Genomic DNA, 16,799 nt, shown 5'->3' on the forward strand with positions numbered 1-16,799 from the left:
TCATACCCCTCTTTTGATTAAGTGTGGGAAGTTGATGGCTGCAAAGGGTGGTTTCCGGTACTTGAATGTTTGGGCTAAACACAAGACTTTTCTGGATGTAGTGAAGGAGGCATGGGAGAGGCCTGTCCATGGTTCGGGTTTGGATGTATTCTATCGAAAATTAATGAATACAAGGAGAGTATTACAGAAATGGAATAAGGATATATATTGCAACATTTTCCAAAAGGTAAGGGAGGCTGAAGGCGTTATGTTGCAGCGCCAATTACAGTATGATACTTCTCGGGATGAGGCGGCATTGGTGAGCTTGAATGAAGCTAGGGCAGTTTATATATATATATATATATATATATATATATATATATATATATATATATATTTTAAAAAGGAAGACTCATGTTAAAAGTCTCAAATACCGATTAATCATAGTTATGTCGATGGTTTGAACTTGAAAATTACTCTAACTGCGATCACTTAATTTTTTTTTGACAATTTTTAGTACATTATCATTGATTTATAAGATCTCAATTACTAATATTATTAGCAAAATTAATGAGATAAAAGATGGTGTAAATTAATAATAATATATTATTGTATTTTTATTATTATATCTTGACATCTTTTGACTACTTTTTGCACATTATCATTAATTTGTTGAGTTTCCTATACCGTTAATTTTACTAAAGTTGTCATTGATTGGGCTTAAATTGGACAAACTTGAAAGTATAGAGCGTAAAGTGTCCAAAATTAAGAATTTAAAGTATAAAGTATTCAAAATTAAAGCTTAGGTTGTAAAATAAAAAAGTGATATAAGTTCAAAAAAACAAAGTGAAATTAGTCCAAGCGATGACAGTAGAGTACCAGGAAATGGCAATTCTCATTATTCAACAGGTTCAAATGTTGGCACGGTGAGATTTGATCTCTTTGGTAGCGTTTAATTTTCTTATAGGGATTAATTACAGTTCCTGAATTAGTGTGAGGTCATTTGCACTTTTTCCGCTTTAGATGCAATCAATAGGCACTTTACTCCCAGAAGAACATTTTATTTACATTTCTAACCAAAAATCCGCTGACCAATTTGACCGTCGAATTTGGGGACGATTCTACCCGTAACATGATGACCCAAAAGATATTTGTCTTCTTGACCAACTTGTCAATTGTTCACTCGCGTATACATCTTTGAAAATTGAAACTTGAACTGCAGATATCAATTGCAAAATCACATAACTATTTAAATTTGGTAATTTTTTCTTAATCAAATGATCAAACAGAAAAGCATCAAATTTTAATGAAAAACCTTTTCAAAAAATAATTAATAAAATTGAACCATACTTTATTGCTAAATCTTAATTTCATAGAATCTAGTTGGCTGTTGCATCGCAACATGCTTCATTTATTTAGTTTTAAAAAAGGTTACGAATCACGTTGAATTTTTCATTTGGCAAAATAACTTTTCTTGTTGGTCAGGCAGACCAAGATTCGAACTTGGCCGCTAGGTTCGGGAGTAGGAGGGGATTAGGGGAGGGGGAAGTGGGCAAAGTTTAAAAAGGAAAAAAAAATTATACACTAAAAGAATTCATAATGAGTTTACATTTGTACTCCACGAAGAACTCTTTCTAATGCATCTTTCAATTTGCATATCATGGCCAAAATTTGTATTTTCATTTTTATACACAAAAAAGATTTTCAATTCTTGTGTTTTTAGTCTTTCTATTTTCTTTTAATAATGAAAAAAGTCCTGCACCAAACTTACTTTTGGAAGGATTTTAAAAGGGGAGCAACAGATTTTCCAAAGGAAGATAACCAAAGGAAGTTGAACCCTGCATCTAGCTAACAGCAGTGCAATTCTGCTGTCTGGATTGAACAGAATTTGAACTTTCAATCTGTCAGCAAAGTAAGAATATTTAGCGGGGAAGTTGCTGAAACTCATTTTCGCGTACACCTTTAGAATTGGTAAATGCTAGGGGTGGCAATGGGGCGGGGGAGCCTTCCCCCGTCCCGTTGTCAAATAACTCCCCTCGCCCCCGCCCCGTTTTCCCCGCGAGGAAAAATTAGAAATTTTCGGCTACTAATTCCAAGCTAAGATTAGAAACATGAGCCTACAATATCCATGATCATACCAGTATAACATGATTTCTTGTCCAGGTATCAATGAGTATTCAGTAACATAATGCATACTAAAGCATGTAACAAGGAAGAAATATTACCTGTAACTCACCCCGTCCAAGTGATGGCTTCAATAAATTGGCAATATCAAGACCAGATCCCTTATTGCCTCGTCCTACTGTCCCAGAATCAATAAGTGTGTGGACCTTTTGATGTCCTTAAGTAATGTAGTCACGCGTCCTTCCAGTTCACCTCTCTCCTTTGTGCCTATGATTAATTGAGTAGTGATTAGAATTGAGGGGAATGGGAGGCGATGACGGTGGCTGCGAAGGAGGGAACAAAGAAGGAACTAAGGGGGATAATAAGAGGTTTTGTTACTTTTGTATATATATATGTGTGTGTGTGTTTGCGCGCGCGTGCATGCGTATGTCTTTTTTTATGCGGGGGACGGAGCAGGGGATGGGGCGGGTGTATGTTGCCTCATCCCCCGCCCCATTTCTACCCCGGCGGGGCAGTTGCCCGCGGGCACCCCCCTCCATTGCCATCCCTAGTAAATGCTGTTACTGGTGATTTCTTTCCTTGCAATCGCGGGCAACCGCCTCCATTGTCATCCCTAGTAAATGCTGTTACTGGTGATTTCTTTCCTTGCAATCTCCTAAAACTAATGATGATTTTGCTCAATATGTAAAGTAGAATATTAGTCCTTTTACATGACAATTGCACTTGGTCCCAACAATTCTCCTAGAAATCGTCCGTTTGGATTGACCATTTTTTCAAAAATAAATTTTTTAAATATAATACTACAACAACACATAATAACTCATAAAACATCTCATTCATATAATATATCAAATATTTCAAAAAAATTTTATAGTAGAAATTTTTCATATACACTATTATAGTAAAATTTTCAAAAATATCCCCCAAAACAGTTAATCCAAACATAACACGGTGTCATAATTTGGCTAATTGACGTGCCCACCAAAGTACTGATGTCGCTGGCCCAGTTCCCTATTTCTGTCTAGTGTCTATTGCAGATATTTCTCCACAGTTACTAACTCATGGTTTTCATGCTATTTCTGAAGGAACAAATCTCTACAGTTTAAGCAAGCAATTGTGTTGCCAGTCAAGCAAGCAGATGAACAAAATCTCCACTCACAAGAAAAGACCGAGGCTCAGATAACAAAACTTTATGGAGAGAGGCTGGTCAATCCTCAGCATATCTCCACATAAATTGCAAAAATTCAGCTGTTTTCCAGGCAGCCTGGCAGGTAACTCAAACAAGAACGCTGGGAGTTAAAGCAAGTCTCGAATTACATTATTGGGTGGGGGAAGAGAACAATAATATTGACTAAAAATATTTGGTTAATACTGATTTCGACCACCCTTCGGCTCTGGCCAGCAACAATCGTTACAGAAAAATGCAGATATGCCGCTATACGAGGAATTCTCTTCAATTCGACAAATTCTAGACCTGTGCTTCTGATTCATCATATCCTGAATGGCTGGTTCGCAGAGCTAGATCGGTCCAGCTTTGCTTTCTTTGTTTTTGCCTTGTGCGTCGCAATTTCTTGGAAAGGATTGGTTCCATCAAATGTGAGCTTGGAGCCTCTAATCTTCTTCCTTCTTCCCTGGTCGTATTCCTCATCCCTACAGAAGTATAGATATATAAAAGGGAGACTCATCCAAGAGAACATGTCCACACGAGTATTTAAACAGCTAAAAGAACAAGTAGGCCCAGACGTTTTATTTGGTTCATAAGCCCATTTTAATTTGAACATGTCTTAACAGGAAGAGCACCGAGTTTTAACCCTTCTACAATTATGGAAGTATAAAGTCAAGCTATAGGAATTTTGGGCTCCCAAAATAACGGAGTAGAATGAACTGAAAAATTCACCCGCAAGTCATGAGTCAGCTACTCATGAGCAGATAGCAGCATCCAAACCAGATTTCAACAAATTAAGCTGCATACTTTTATTTAATGAATGTGAACCTTCTTACGATAACAATAATAGTTTAAACAACACAAATATCTCAGTAATTTATACTTAACTTACCACTCATCCCCAATATAACCAATTCTGAGATTTTCCACACTTCTGGATTCTACAATTTCAGGAGAACATTCAACACCATCCCAACGTGCAACTGTAATCAATCAAATCAAAAGACAAGTGATAATCAGTGCTCCAGCACGGAGTCAATGGATAAAAACTAGATTGAGCTAATAGCCTAAAGAGACAAAATTATGCAAGTAATCACCAGTTGTCTCTTCCAAACCATCAGCAGAAATCCTCATCAAACCATTCTCCACCTTTTCACCTTTCTTGTGCATGGAGCCACATGATTTTCCATTATCAAATAACTCTCCACCCGCGGTGGAATATCTGTTGCGTGATTGTGTATCTGACAAGGGAACTTTCTCATGTTGACCAACTTCATCCCTACATGGTACAACCTTCACGTTCACGCTCCTGAGAAGGTCAGCATTGTCTGTAATACCCTTCAAACCAAGAATCTTATCTTTCTCATCTGCATTAGATTTGAAGCCCCTTGGAGGGTACGCTGAACAGCTTATGGTCGAAGTCTTCGACTCCTCAGAAGTAGATGGCCCGAGATCTGACAGGACATGATTCCCATCCACTTTTTTTGGGGAACAATGTCTGGCCCTCTTTTTCTTCTTTCTCCGTCCCAAGGCTGCTCCTAAAATGATGTTTCTGCTAAGATGCTTGGTTGTAACAGGGCGCTTCAAAGGCTTCCTCTTTACTAAATGCAGCCTGTCACTAAGAGCCCTTTTGCGAAGCAAGTGTTTTGTTGCTGGTTTTTGGCATGCTCGATCTTTGATATCACGAACTTTTTGAGCACCTCCCTCAGCTACACCAATACTGTCTGGGAAACATCCGACCTACAGAAGATTTGGTTAGATATGCGATCCGAGGGGGCGGGAAGGCCTAGAATACGTGGCTGTCTATAAAATTTTGTTTATTGACCGTGCTGGCCAAGTAAAAATTCGTCACTATCTCCAGATAGGTTAATTATCAATCAGAAATGACAACATATATGCCAAAGATGCTTGAAGTAATGTGACATTCTGCAGATACTGGGCAAGTCAGATGGCATATATGCAATAGAGAGCAGGTAAAATAGAGAGCAGATGGCATATATTTCAAGAGAGCAGGTAAAATACGAAATAGAAGCTAATAAAAAACATAATCTAAGCAAATCAAGTACCTTTCCAGCATTAGCCTCCAAAGGAACACATGTATCTTGAGGAGATCTATGGAGGACATTACCATTAGCTGGTCTGTCAACCGCATCACTAAGATATTTACCAGTGCTCGCTTTCGTATTTCCATCAGTTGGTATGACCACACAATCAGTCTTGTTCTTTCCGGCAGAAATTTGGAGGCTATTGATGTCTTTTTGCTTAACAATAGCAGTAGTCAGTTCTATGCCACCGCTACTGCCTGAGTTACTAGAATTCCCAAAATTAACAAAGCCATTAGATCCCTTAGAAGATGGAAGTGATTGCACCAAGCAATCTCCACCATTAATATTTGATGTGGGGAGGCTGTCAACAGGTGGCACCTTCAGTGAATTTTCTGCAGGCTGGTCTTTCTTTAGGCATGCTTCTTCAGGAGCTGTTGGGCCATTAATTTTCTGAGCAGGATCCTTTTTCATTTGATTTTGGCTTATAATGTTAGAATTCATTACATCTTTCTGAGCAGCAGTAGCAGAAAAGGAGTCATTCAACTTTCCCCCAACTGCTCCATTCATGATATTTTCCTTCAATCCTTGATTAAGATTAGGATATGTTTTCCTTCCAAATGTATTTATGACCATACTTTCTTTATGTATCGCATCAACAACTTTCTTAGGTGTGGAATACATTCTATCTCGAACATAAAACAACATATAAGCCTTCTGCTCCAAAACCCTCCTCTCACTAACTTGAACAACCTGTTAATTCACGGTGTATCAGTTTACAATGCAGAGAAGCCAAAATTCATCTATCCTGCACAAACATTTGCCATAGATGACCTAACAAGTAAAATAAGAAAACTAATCCCATGATGCATCACATGATGGACAGCATTTAAAGATACAATAGACAACTGGACATGGCTATCTCCACAAAGTACCAACATATGAGCATAGAAAATCAAGATGATTACAATACACCAAACTTTAAACTGACATAGAAGAATTTGGCAAGAATTCCATTTTCCTTAAAAAGAGCCAATCATCCTCTTTTATCATAATTCTCTTCAAAAAAAGGTTATATTTCATTTGGAAACTATTGATCTTGAAGCTCTATTGAGACTGCGATGCTTAAAGGAATTTTAAAACTGTGTAACTATTCCAAGTTCCATCCAATAGGTCCTAAACTTTATTCCATAACTGTTATAAAACTAAAAGCATTAAACAATTATGTTACCATATTGACAGACTTGGTTTGACCACCTGAATTATCCAACCCTATGCAAAGATCTGTCACTTTTCTGGGGACTAGAATTTGATTTGTTTGGAATCAGATTTATGGGTTGTAAGTTGCGTTCGGGAGCAAAACCACAGACCAAATTGGTACATTAGAGAAAGCAACCCATAATGAAGAAAACATGCTTTTTGGATTCTAATAAGTTTCACCTCTTTAAAGACTGAATTATAAACACCAAAAAGTAACATCAACCTACAAGTTGAAAGATTTGACCGGCTAGTTCATGTTACAAAGCTGGGGAACACCAATCATGCAATAATAACAAAATGCCAACAAATCATTCGGCAACCCCGATTCAGGAAGATAAGTTTCATGTTCTTTTTAGCAAATTGAAACCCAAAGGTTCCAAACTGCCCATCATCCAAAGGTGGCTTTCAAAATTAAAATAAAACAAAGGTGCATCTCCAAATATCTGATTCGGTACAAGTTACTTCAACTTCCCCCCAAAGAAAATAAAATGTCCACCAGACAACTGGAGTTTCACTCCGTCACCCAATTTTAAGGTCATACACAATTAAGGTGGAAATTTATAGCACTATAAGAACCCTTGATCCAACAAGAAAAGGGACTCATAGATACTAAGAGAAATGATAGGTCCTAATTTCTGTAATCAAATTGATGATCAAATTTCTGTAATGATAGGTCCTAATTTCTGTAAGAGAAATGATAGGTGGAAATTTCTGTAATCAAATTGGTACAAGAAAATGATGACAAATTGATGCATCCTAGTACCTGGTTGTCATCAAGTGAGTACCACATGCCACTTGATGTCCGAACAAAGCAGTAGTAATGACCAGAATGTGTGCTCCAACCAGCATGAACCAGAACACCATACAGAGTATATTTCAATTCCCCATCCTGCAATGAATTAAGAAAAGAAATACAACAATTAACAACAGAAAAAAAAAGGATACCATACAAAAAATGCAAATGTGTTGGCATAGACATGAAAAAGCATTTTAAACTTTTTCATTTTGGTAAACACTAATAACAAAATACATGTGCTAGGCTGGCTTTACTCATCTACTATTATAAATAGCAATGAACTGTCCAAATCAGCTACTCAATACTCATCCCTTTCAGCATCACCCTTCAAAATAAAAAATGGTGGAATATCTACATGCAAAAGATAATTTATAACCCACCATAAGAACAGAAATCACACCTACAACCTAATGACATTTTTCTGGTTTCATGGTATCAGTCAAAGGGCTTAAAACATATAATCCCTCTTTCCCATGTCTCTTCAGCCTTCGACAAAGGATCAGTTTATTTGCATATTTGTAATTTAGTCAATATGTACGAGAGGTATGAGGGGCAGTTTCAGAACATTTGAAAAGTCCATGATCTTTGGTGGTTAACGGTGGAAAATAGTTTTGGAACAACTGTAGAAGGATATGTAGCTGATAGAAACAGAAAGACAGGAGTAATCAGTAAAATAAAATCACCAGGATGTGTTTTTGGATTTCATATTACCATGACATGCAAAACAGGAAAGTAACTTGATTAATACAAAAATTCAGCAACAGTAGAAGCACATAAAGTAACCACAACAAGAAGTTAAAGATGCAATATCTGCTGTACATGCTTTTTCCTTGCTATTCAATGTTAATTCAAAACTATTAAGAGTGCAACACTCCTTAAGATGCTTTTGAATTGTGCTGAGTGTATTAATCTATTCATTCCATGTCACATATTTAGATACAAGATACACATTGTAAAAGAACACATGAAAACTTATGATTTTAGTGGAAGTAAACAACGTTCTCGGACTATATGCTTAATACTTGTATAAAATACCTACTACTTACATATGGACCAGTCACAAAAGGTTTTAAGTCCAATGAAGGGCCAAACTCAATTTTTCTGTCAATCTTCTGGCCAGGCATATGCGAACCAAAACGCTTCAAGTGGATTGCAAGGACATGGGGCGCCTTGTAAACGGTCAGCTGCTTAAGAGCCTTGACTTTCTGCTTGCATTGCTGGCACTGATATTGCCTCTCCCCTCCATCTAACTGCTCTTTGGCAGTGAAATGAGCTAGTGCCTTGTATAACGAGTCTGCCTTCACTATCTCTAGACTTAAATCCAAGAAGGGATCAAACTTATTTGAGCAAAACGAACACTGCATGCATTTCACCTGTAAAATATAAGAAGACTAATCAAAAAAAGACTCCAAATCTTCTGGTACTTGTACACTCAGAAACCCAATCAAATCTTGATCTTTCAGCATAAAAAAGTTAATTAAAAATTTGACCATGTTTACCAAAGTGAGGCAGACTCTGATTCTATCTGTAGCCAATGATCTAATACCCTAAGCAAAAAAAAAAGAGCAGCTGAGCAAGATATGGTTACCTGACTACGAAGGCGACCACCAAATATCTTATGGACCAAACTTTTATCGTAAGCGCTGGGTGACTCGCTAGGCACTCCTGAGGGCAGGCAGCATTTATGCATCGATTCTAATAAATTGACCATGTACTCGTGAGCATCCTCTTGTCTGGCATTTCTAAAGTTCCGAGATATGCCTAAATCACTGTCAAGGATCCAAATTCAACTCAAACATCTAAAGCCTAAGCAATTCCACCACAGTGAGGAGAATACCAAATTAAAAGCATCTAGAAGTTTTAAGTTGCAAAACAGACAAGTGTTAGTGCAAGAGAAAAAACGAAGACCAAAACAGAGTAGAAACTAAGATCGCCAATGATGCTAAAAAGTCATGTCAGGCAGTATCAAACTGCTATGACAGGAAGCATATTGAACTAAATCAAGATAAGATAATATTACAAGCCATGAAGATGAACCTACAACATGACAAGAAGTCTAGCGAACACATTATAAGCAGAAAATTCAGGATACATCGCAAGTTTGATACAAGATCTTTTGGAGCCAATATCCTTCCTGTTGATTCCAGAGCTTGGCTCACATGTTTCTGAATGGCACATAAAGCACAAAACCCAGCAGTACGACCTTCATAGCATCATGTCAAAGATGCAAAAATCAGAATCAAACAATTGATCCTTTTGAAAGTGAACACCAGAGGTAAAACAGGGCTCAGGAAAAATATAAGCCACCAAAATGAGCCATGAGAAGAAAATATGAACCAGAAAGAACTAACAAAGATAAGCTGTACGAGTCAGCACGCATGTTTCTTATAGGACCACTGGAAATTCAGATAAAATGATATATTATACATGGTCATAAGATCTTAAAGATGCCAACCAATGCTACGGTTCAAATGAATCGATAGTGCAAACGAAGAGAAAAAAAATGCAAGTAGAGAAATTAGGATGAATTTTTGCAAAACCAGAAAGATGAAAAAATCAGTCTAGCTCTGCCAGAATTTATATGCATCACATAGAAAATCAGACAAGAAACCGTAGAACAACAATGATCACAAATTGCAAGAAGAATCGTGATAGTACTTTGCACTTTCTACATCTCATTCTTGGGCATTCCTTGAACATCAATCAATTCTGACAGATTCATGGTATTAATTTGCACTTCTATACATCCCACATTGTCAGCCCTTCCATTTTTATCTGGAACCATATTCAATCATCTAATTGTTCATAACTCTTATGTCTCTTTCACTTTAGCTTTTACAAGCACATTTGAAACATCCATCAATGTTATCCCACCTTCAGACATCTTTTCCCACGGATGATAAAACAGCAAATATCAAACTACACCATTGAGAATAAAATGACAAACATGATACCAGGGATCCCTCATACAGGCATTTCATATACTTCAAATTGGTTATTGTATGATAAAGAAAATGTAAGAGAAAGATGACAGACTCACAGGATATTTTATGCCGACCACTTTGTAAATAAGCTGCCAAGGGCTCAGTGTATGTCAAACATTGTAATACAGAATTGAGAAAACAAGTATTTCCGAGATTTTGCAAGCCAGCACCCTGTAATTAATCAAAGTTACACTCCATTATAGCATCAAAAAGAAAACCATGATTCCAAATACTAAACAAAATACCGTGATTACAAATACTGAACAAAATAAAAAAAAATACTGACAGTATCCCAATTTCAGGTGAGTGTAATTCATGGTGTGGAACTCAACCTCAATTCTTTCAGTTGTTGACTTGTTGAATGTATAACATCAAGAAAACTTTCATACTAACAAGAACCACCCACTTGGGAGAAGCCTCAGAAGAATCAGTGATGAAAACAGGTATAACATGGATACTGCTGATATGATTGACAAAATTTAAGAAGTTACACTATAGTACCTGAATGTTGCAGTGAGAAAATGCCAAATAACACTTTCTAATACCCACTTGTACGAATTTTTCCTTTTCCAACCTCGGCAAAGAGATACACATACAAGAATTCAAATTTGCAATTTGAGGATTATTAGAGGCTTAGAATATAAGAACTTCATAGCTTTCGCTAATCCAGCTTATGCTACATTTCCACTCATTAAAAAGCCTAAATGCTTAGCATCAGTGACAATAAATTTCCGATACATAAACAGAACCCAGAACTTCAAACTGTTTCAAAGAAAAAAAATGAAGAGCCAACACAAAGTTATTTAAAACCCACAATTCATTCTATTATAAGAAGCTAACTGATGCTTTTTAAAGATACCAAAGTTTCCCGAAAAGAAAATCATAGCTCAATCAAACAGCAAAAAACACATTACTAGATAAAAATGAAAATGGAAATGGAAAAATGTAAACTTTTATATAGAAAAACAAATAAAAAAATCTTACAATTCTCCTGAAAGTGATTGTAAAGCTAAGCTCCGGATCCAACCCGCTATGATTCTCCGAGGAAGACTCCGAGGGGCGCTTCCCGGACCCGGACCAAGCTTTATGGGGTTCCGATTTTAAATTGGCATTCGAATTATACGGGTTTAAAGTCACCAGCTTAAACCCATTCCCACTATTTCCTCCATCATTGAACCCATTGAACGGCTTTTTTGCCAGATGAAACTCAATTCTCCGATGAAACAACGCCGCATTCGAATTCGGCGCATCGGACGTTGTAACCGGCTCCTTTTCTGGGTCCTTAACTGATCCGACCCACAAAGAATTCATCATCGTCTCCGCCGCCATCATCAGATTAATAAAACCTCAAACCAAAACGCTATATATACATAAAAAATTTTGTATATATAGACTGATTTCTGCTCTCTCTACAGAATCAATTAACCATGTGTTCCTGGGGATGTATTAGTTTGTGAGAGAGAAAGAACGCTTGTGGGGTTTCGGCTGGAGCTTGCTATAAACAGCTTAAAACCCTACATTCTTGAATATGCATGCGGGGCGAGTGTAAAATTGGAGGTGGGCGGCGCGTCGCAGGGTATTGTTTATAGTTTTTTTTTTTCCAAACTGGAACCTGTTTGGAATTGGAACGTGAGTTTTTAGCATAGTTTTTAATAGATAATATGTTTTTTATTACTTTATCTAAAGTAACCCTCTAAAAAACACACTAAAATGCTTGTTTGGAAGCCAAAGTTTTTTGCCGAGTTTGTCTGCTGCAAGTTTTTTAAAAATTTTAGGGCCTGTTTGGAACCTAAGGGTACGTTTGGATTGGTGTTTTTGAGCCTGTTTTTGAAAAACTGTTTTTCACATTCCAAATGCTACAGTAAATGTGTATTTCAAAAACAACTTCAAAAACACCAATCCAAACAATATATCAAAAACAACTCCAAATATATTTCAATTATGCATATTTAATTTGTATATTTTAATAAGTATATTTCAATTTGTATATTTTAATTATGTATTTTATATGTATATTTCAATTATATTTTAATATATTTTAATTATATATTTTAATATGTATATTTCAATTATGTATTTTAGTATGTATATTCAATTATGTATATTATATATAAATATATTTATTTCAATTATGTATAATATTATATATATTATGTCAATTGAAATAAATATTATATATTTATATAAATACATTTATTTATGTATAAATTTATACATATATTTATGCAATTTTGTTTTATAATATATATTAATATGTATATTTCAATTATGTATATTATATATAAATTATATTAATATTAATGTATATTATATATATTATACATTTCTAATATTATATATTTACATATACATATCATAAATATTTTATTTTATTTAAAATATATTTTTATATATTTATAATATATTTACATAAATATTATATGTTATATAAATTATATATAATATAATATATTATATATTATACATTTATATAAATGTACATTTATACATAATTTATAAATATTTATGTATATTTATAATATACATTTATATTATATATTATATATTATATAATACATTTATACATTTATATTAATATACATAATATTAATTTTACATTTATACATAATATTAATACATGTATACATTTATATTAATTATATTAATACATTTCAACATAATATTAAAACATATTTATAATATATTAATTTATACATTTATATAATATTCATTTATAATTTATACATTTTTAATAACATACACTTATACATTTAAATATATATTTATATTATGTATTATATATAATATAATACATTTATACATTTATATTAATATACATAATATTAATTTTACATTTATACATAATATTAATGCATATATACATTTATATTAATTATATAAATACATTTCTACATAATATTAATATATATTTATAATATATTAATTTATACATTTATAATAATATACACTTATAATTTATAATATATTTATAATATTCATTTATAATTTATACATTTATAATAATATACACTTATACATTTATAAATATATTTATATTATGTATTATATAGAATATAATACATTTATATATTTTTATATGAATATATAAATATATTTATTTATAAATGTATTATAAATGCATAAATGTATATTTATATAAAAAATTATAATTTATACATTTATACATTTATAATTTATAATTTATAATAATATACATTTATACATTTGTAAATATAAATGTATTATAAATGCATAAATGTATATTTATATAAAAATATAAAAATCATAATATTCTAAAAATACTCAAAAATATGTTTCAAAAATACCTCTAAAAATAATCCAAAAAAATCTACAGTAAAAGTTTTTCATATAGTTTTTGAAAAACAACCCCAAAAACAACTAATCCAAATGGACTTGTTTTTCAGATTCGAAATGCTACAGTGGTGTTTTTGAAAAACAACCCCAAAAACAGCTAATCCAAACGGAGCCGTTTTTTGGGAGTTTGTCTAAAACTTTACTGTAGTGCACTGTAGAAGTTTTTGAAAAATTTTTGTAGAAGTTTTAAGGTGAAAAATTTTTTTGTAAAAGTTTTTGTAAGGTGGAAAAACTTTTTTTCCTTTTCTTTTTTTTTTCTTTCTTTTTCTCTTTCTCTTTCTTTTTCTTTCTTTCCTTTTTCTTTTCTTTCCTCCCCTTTGCTTCTTCTTCCCAGCAGCAACGCAGCAACAACACAACGCAGCAACGCAGCAACAACCTCCCAGCAACCCAGCAGCCTGCTCCACCTCCAGCACCTCTGCCAAGGCCTCCTCCAGTCCCTCCTCCCACACCTCCACCTGCTCCACCTCCGGCAACACCACCAACGCCTCCACCAGCCCCTCCTCCTACTCTCCTGCCTGCTCCATCCCCAACTCCGCTACCAGCCCCACCTCCTGCACCACCACCTGCTCCTCCACCAGCACCTCCTCCACTGCCACCCCCCTCTGCTCCTTCGCCCTCTGCCCCGCCACCCCCTCTGCCCCGTCAACCCCTCCCCCACCCCTACAAAAGCTCCTCCTCCCTCTCCCTCTGCCCGCAACCCCCTTTCCCCACCCCTGCAAAAGCTCCCCCTCCCTCTCCCTCTGCCCGCAACCCCCTTCCCCCACCCCTGCAAAAGCTCCCCCGCCACCCCTCCCTCTCCCTCTCCCTCTGCCGCCACCTGAGTTTTGCACATAAGTTTTGCAGTAACATAAATGATTTTGCTGGCAGGATAAGCAGCAACAACCGAGTGTAATTTTTTTTTTTTTTTTGCAATTTTCCTTCTCCCCAAGCTGCGGGATAGGGAAGGTGGCGGGGAAAGACAGAGGGAAAGAGGGGAGGGGGGAGGGGGGAGGGATAAAGAAAAAAAAAAGAAAAAAGAGATCTTGGAAACCAACATATCGGTCAAAGGGGGAGGGGAGGGAGAGGAAAAAAAAAAGAGGAAGGCCGGCAAAAGTTGGCCCGAATAGTTATTGGCGCCGGAAGCGGTGGTGGAAGTGGTGGCCGGTTGGGTGGGGGAGGAAAAAGAAGAAAAGTTGAAGGGAAAGTTTTTTTTGTATTATTTTAAGGTGTGTAAGTAAAAAATTTTGATAAGTTTTTTAGGGTTCCTGTAGCAAAAGTTGTTAAAAAACTAGTAGCTAAAAAACTTGGCCAAAAACTTCACTTCCAAAATAGTAAAAAAAATTTTCAAAGTTTTTTAAACTATACACTTCAAAACATTCAAAAAAAAACACATGTCAAAAATTTTTTAAAAACTTCATCAGTAAGGTATAGTAAAGTTTTAGATAAACATCCAAAAATTAACTCAGTTTCCAAACGAGGTACACACCCAAAAATATTCATAAAAATACACAATTTTTTACTTTCTTTTCGTCCTTTTCTTCCTTTTGCCACATCTCAATCCACCACCATCACTATAGTAGTCAACATTTCGCAAGTACCAAAGTTGTGGTCTAGCAATCTCCTCCTTCCTTTTTCCCCTTCCTCCTCCCCTCTCTCCCTCTTCACTTCCTCCCTTTGCGCCTCTAGTCGCCACAACAAAAGTTAATTGCATGTGGGATTAGGTGTAACAAGGTTATAAACAGATTAAATTGGACAAGAGGTATATTGGTGCAATAATTATTTTGCGTTCAAGATTCAGACACGTGGAGTTTGGAGGTGATGGACTTGCAGTGGACTGAAGGGTGTAATGATCATTTTACACACTACTTAAAGTAAAATTCTATATATTTTTTTAATTAAAAACTTCTTATCTACCTATTATATAAGAAAGAAGTGAGATTACTGTAGCAATCTCTATGGCTGCCAAGTGACGCCCATCTACTTTGACACATGACTCATTAATCTTTTGAGTAAGCTATCTTTATTTTTTTTCCCTTTTTCTTTTGGCTTTCATTTTCCCCTCATTTCCTCCTTTCTTTTTGGCAAAAGACAATCACAAGAACCCTTATCCTCATCTACACTATCACTTGCATACTCAATTTTCACTCTGTACTCTTTTCATTTTTTTTCTCTTTTTTTCCTTCACCCTAAATTGTTTACTCTGTTTTTTTCTATTAAATTAGTTGATGCATTTTTTTTTCAATTTTTCCATAATTAACTAAATGAATGGTTTTTGTTGTTGGAGTGGATGAGGAAAGATAGCAATTTTTATTGAGTGAAGATAACAATTTTTCCTCAACTTATATTCATTCCAATTTTAGTTTTCATTTATTAAAATTGTTATTTGATAATAGGCTAATAGTGCTGCGATGGATGAGGAAGAATTTGACAAGTGAAGATCCAAGGTGAATGATGGCTGCCAAGTGGCTCCTGTCTACTTTGACATGCGGCTCATTAATCCTTTGAGGAAGCTATTTTTATTTTTTTCCCTTTTTCTTTTGGCTTTCTTTTTTCCTCTCATTTCCTCTTTCCTTTTTGGCAAAGACAACCACAAGAACCATCATCCTGATTTACACTATCATTTGCATGCTCAATTTTCACTCTGTACTCTTTTCATTTTTTCTCTTTTTTTTCCTTCACCTTAATCGTTTACTCTTTTTTTTATATTGAATTAGTCGATGCATTTTTTTCAATTTTTCTGTAATTAACTAAATGAATGGGTTTTGTTGTTTGAGTGGATGAGGGAAGATAGCAATTTTTGTTGAGGGAAGATAACAATTTTTCCTCAACTTATTTTCATTCCAATTTTAGTTTTCATTTATTAAAATGGTTATTTGACAATAGGCTGATAGTGCTGGGATGGAGGAGGAAGAATTTGACAAGTGAAGATCCATGGTGAATGATAACTGGAAAGGAAATAGAAAGGTCTATTGAATTTAAAATTAATCAAAATCTCTTAATTTATAGATAGATAATTATATTTCCATATTTTGATTTATTTAAAGTCTCTTAATAGTGAAAAATGGTTATTTATTAGATGAGAAGGATGATATGTAAAGGAATTGTCGGGGCTAGCA

The 16,799-nt window shown here is 34.9% G+C and overlaps 1 protein-coding gene across 2 annotated transcripts; it reads right to left on the reverse strand.

The window, feature by feature from the left end:
- Positions 1-3,283: 3,283 nt before the first annotated feature.
- Positions 3,284-11,868, reverse strand: LOC113716996 (ubiquitin carboxyl-terminal hydrolase 23-like). Of its 2 annotated transcripts, none has more exons than XM_027241611.2 (10): positions 11,335-11,868; positions 10,407-10,521; positions 9,459-9,569; positions 8,955-9,127; positions 8,413-8,739; positions 7,334-7,459; positions 5,335-6,063; positions 4,366-5,008; positions 4,161-4,251; positions 3,284-3,753 (listed from the first exon to the last, which is right to left on the reverse strand). In XM_027241611.2, exons 1-10 carry the CDS (start codon positions 11,680-11,682, stop codon positions 3,594-3,596), a joined length of 2,823 nt encoding a protein of 940 aa, XP_027097412.1. In that variant the 5' UTR covers positions 11,683-11,868; the 3' UTR covers positions 3,284-3,593. The 2 variants fall into 2 exon arrangements, with proteins under 2 accessions (XP_027097412.1, XP_071926585.1); XM_072070484.1 differs by lacking the exon at positions 11,335-11,868 and adding an exon at positions 10,852-11,075.
- Positions 11,869-16,799: the final 4,931 nt, after the last annotated feature.

Source organism: Coffea arabica, chromosome 11c, assembly GCF_036785885.1.
Source record: "Coffea arabica cultivar ET-39 chromosome 11c, Coffea Arabica ET-39 HiFi, whole genome shotgun sequence".
Classification (NCBI taxonomy): Eukaryota; Viridiplantae; Streptophyta; class Magnoliopsida; order Gentianales; family Rubiaceae; genus Coffea; species Coffea arabica.

What these genes read in the sequence shown, in the direction of transcription:
- LOC113716996 (XM_027241611.2), bottom strand. Translation starts at nt 11,682, where the DNA reads ATGATGGCGGCGGAGACGATGATGAATTCTTTGTGGGTCGGATCAGTT. An exon ending in ACTCACTTGATGACAACCAG is followed by an intron (nt 6,064 to 7,333) that starts GTACTAGGATGC and finishes GTGAATTAACAG; the next exon opens with GTTGTTCAAGTTAGTGAGAG. An exon ending in GGTTATATTGGGGATGAGTG is followed by an intron (nt 3,754 to 4,160) that starts GTAAGTTAAGTA and finishes ATACTTCTGTAG; the next exon opens with GGATGAGGAATACGACCAGG.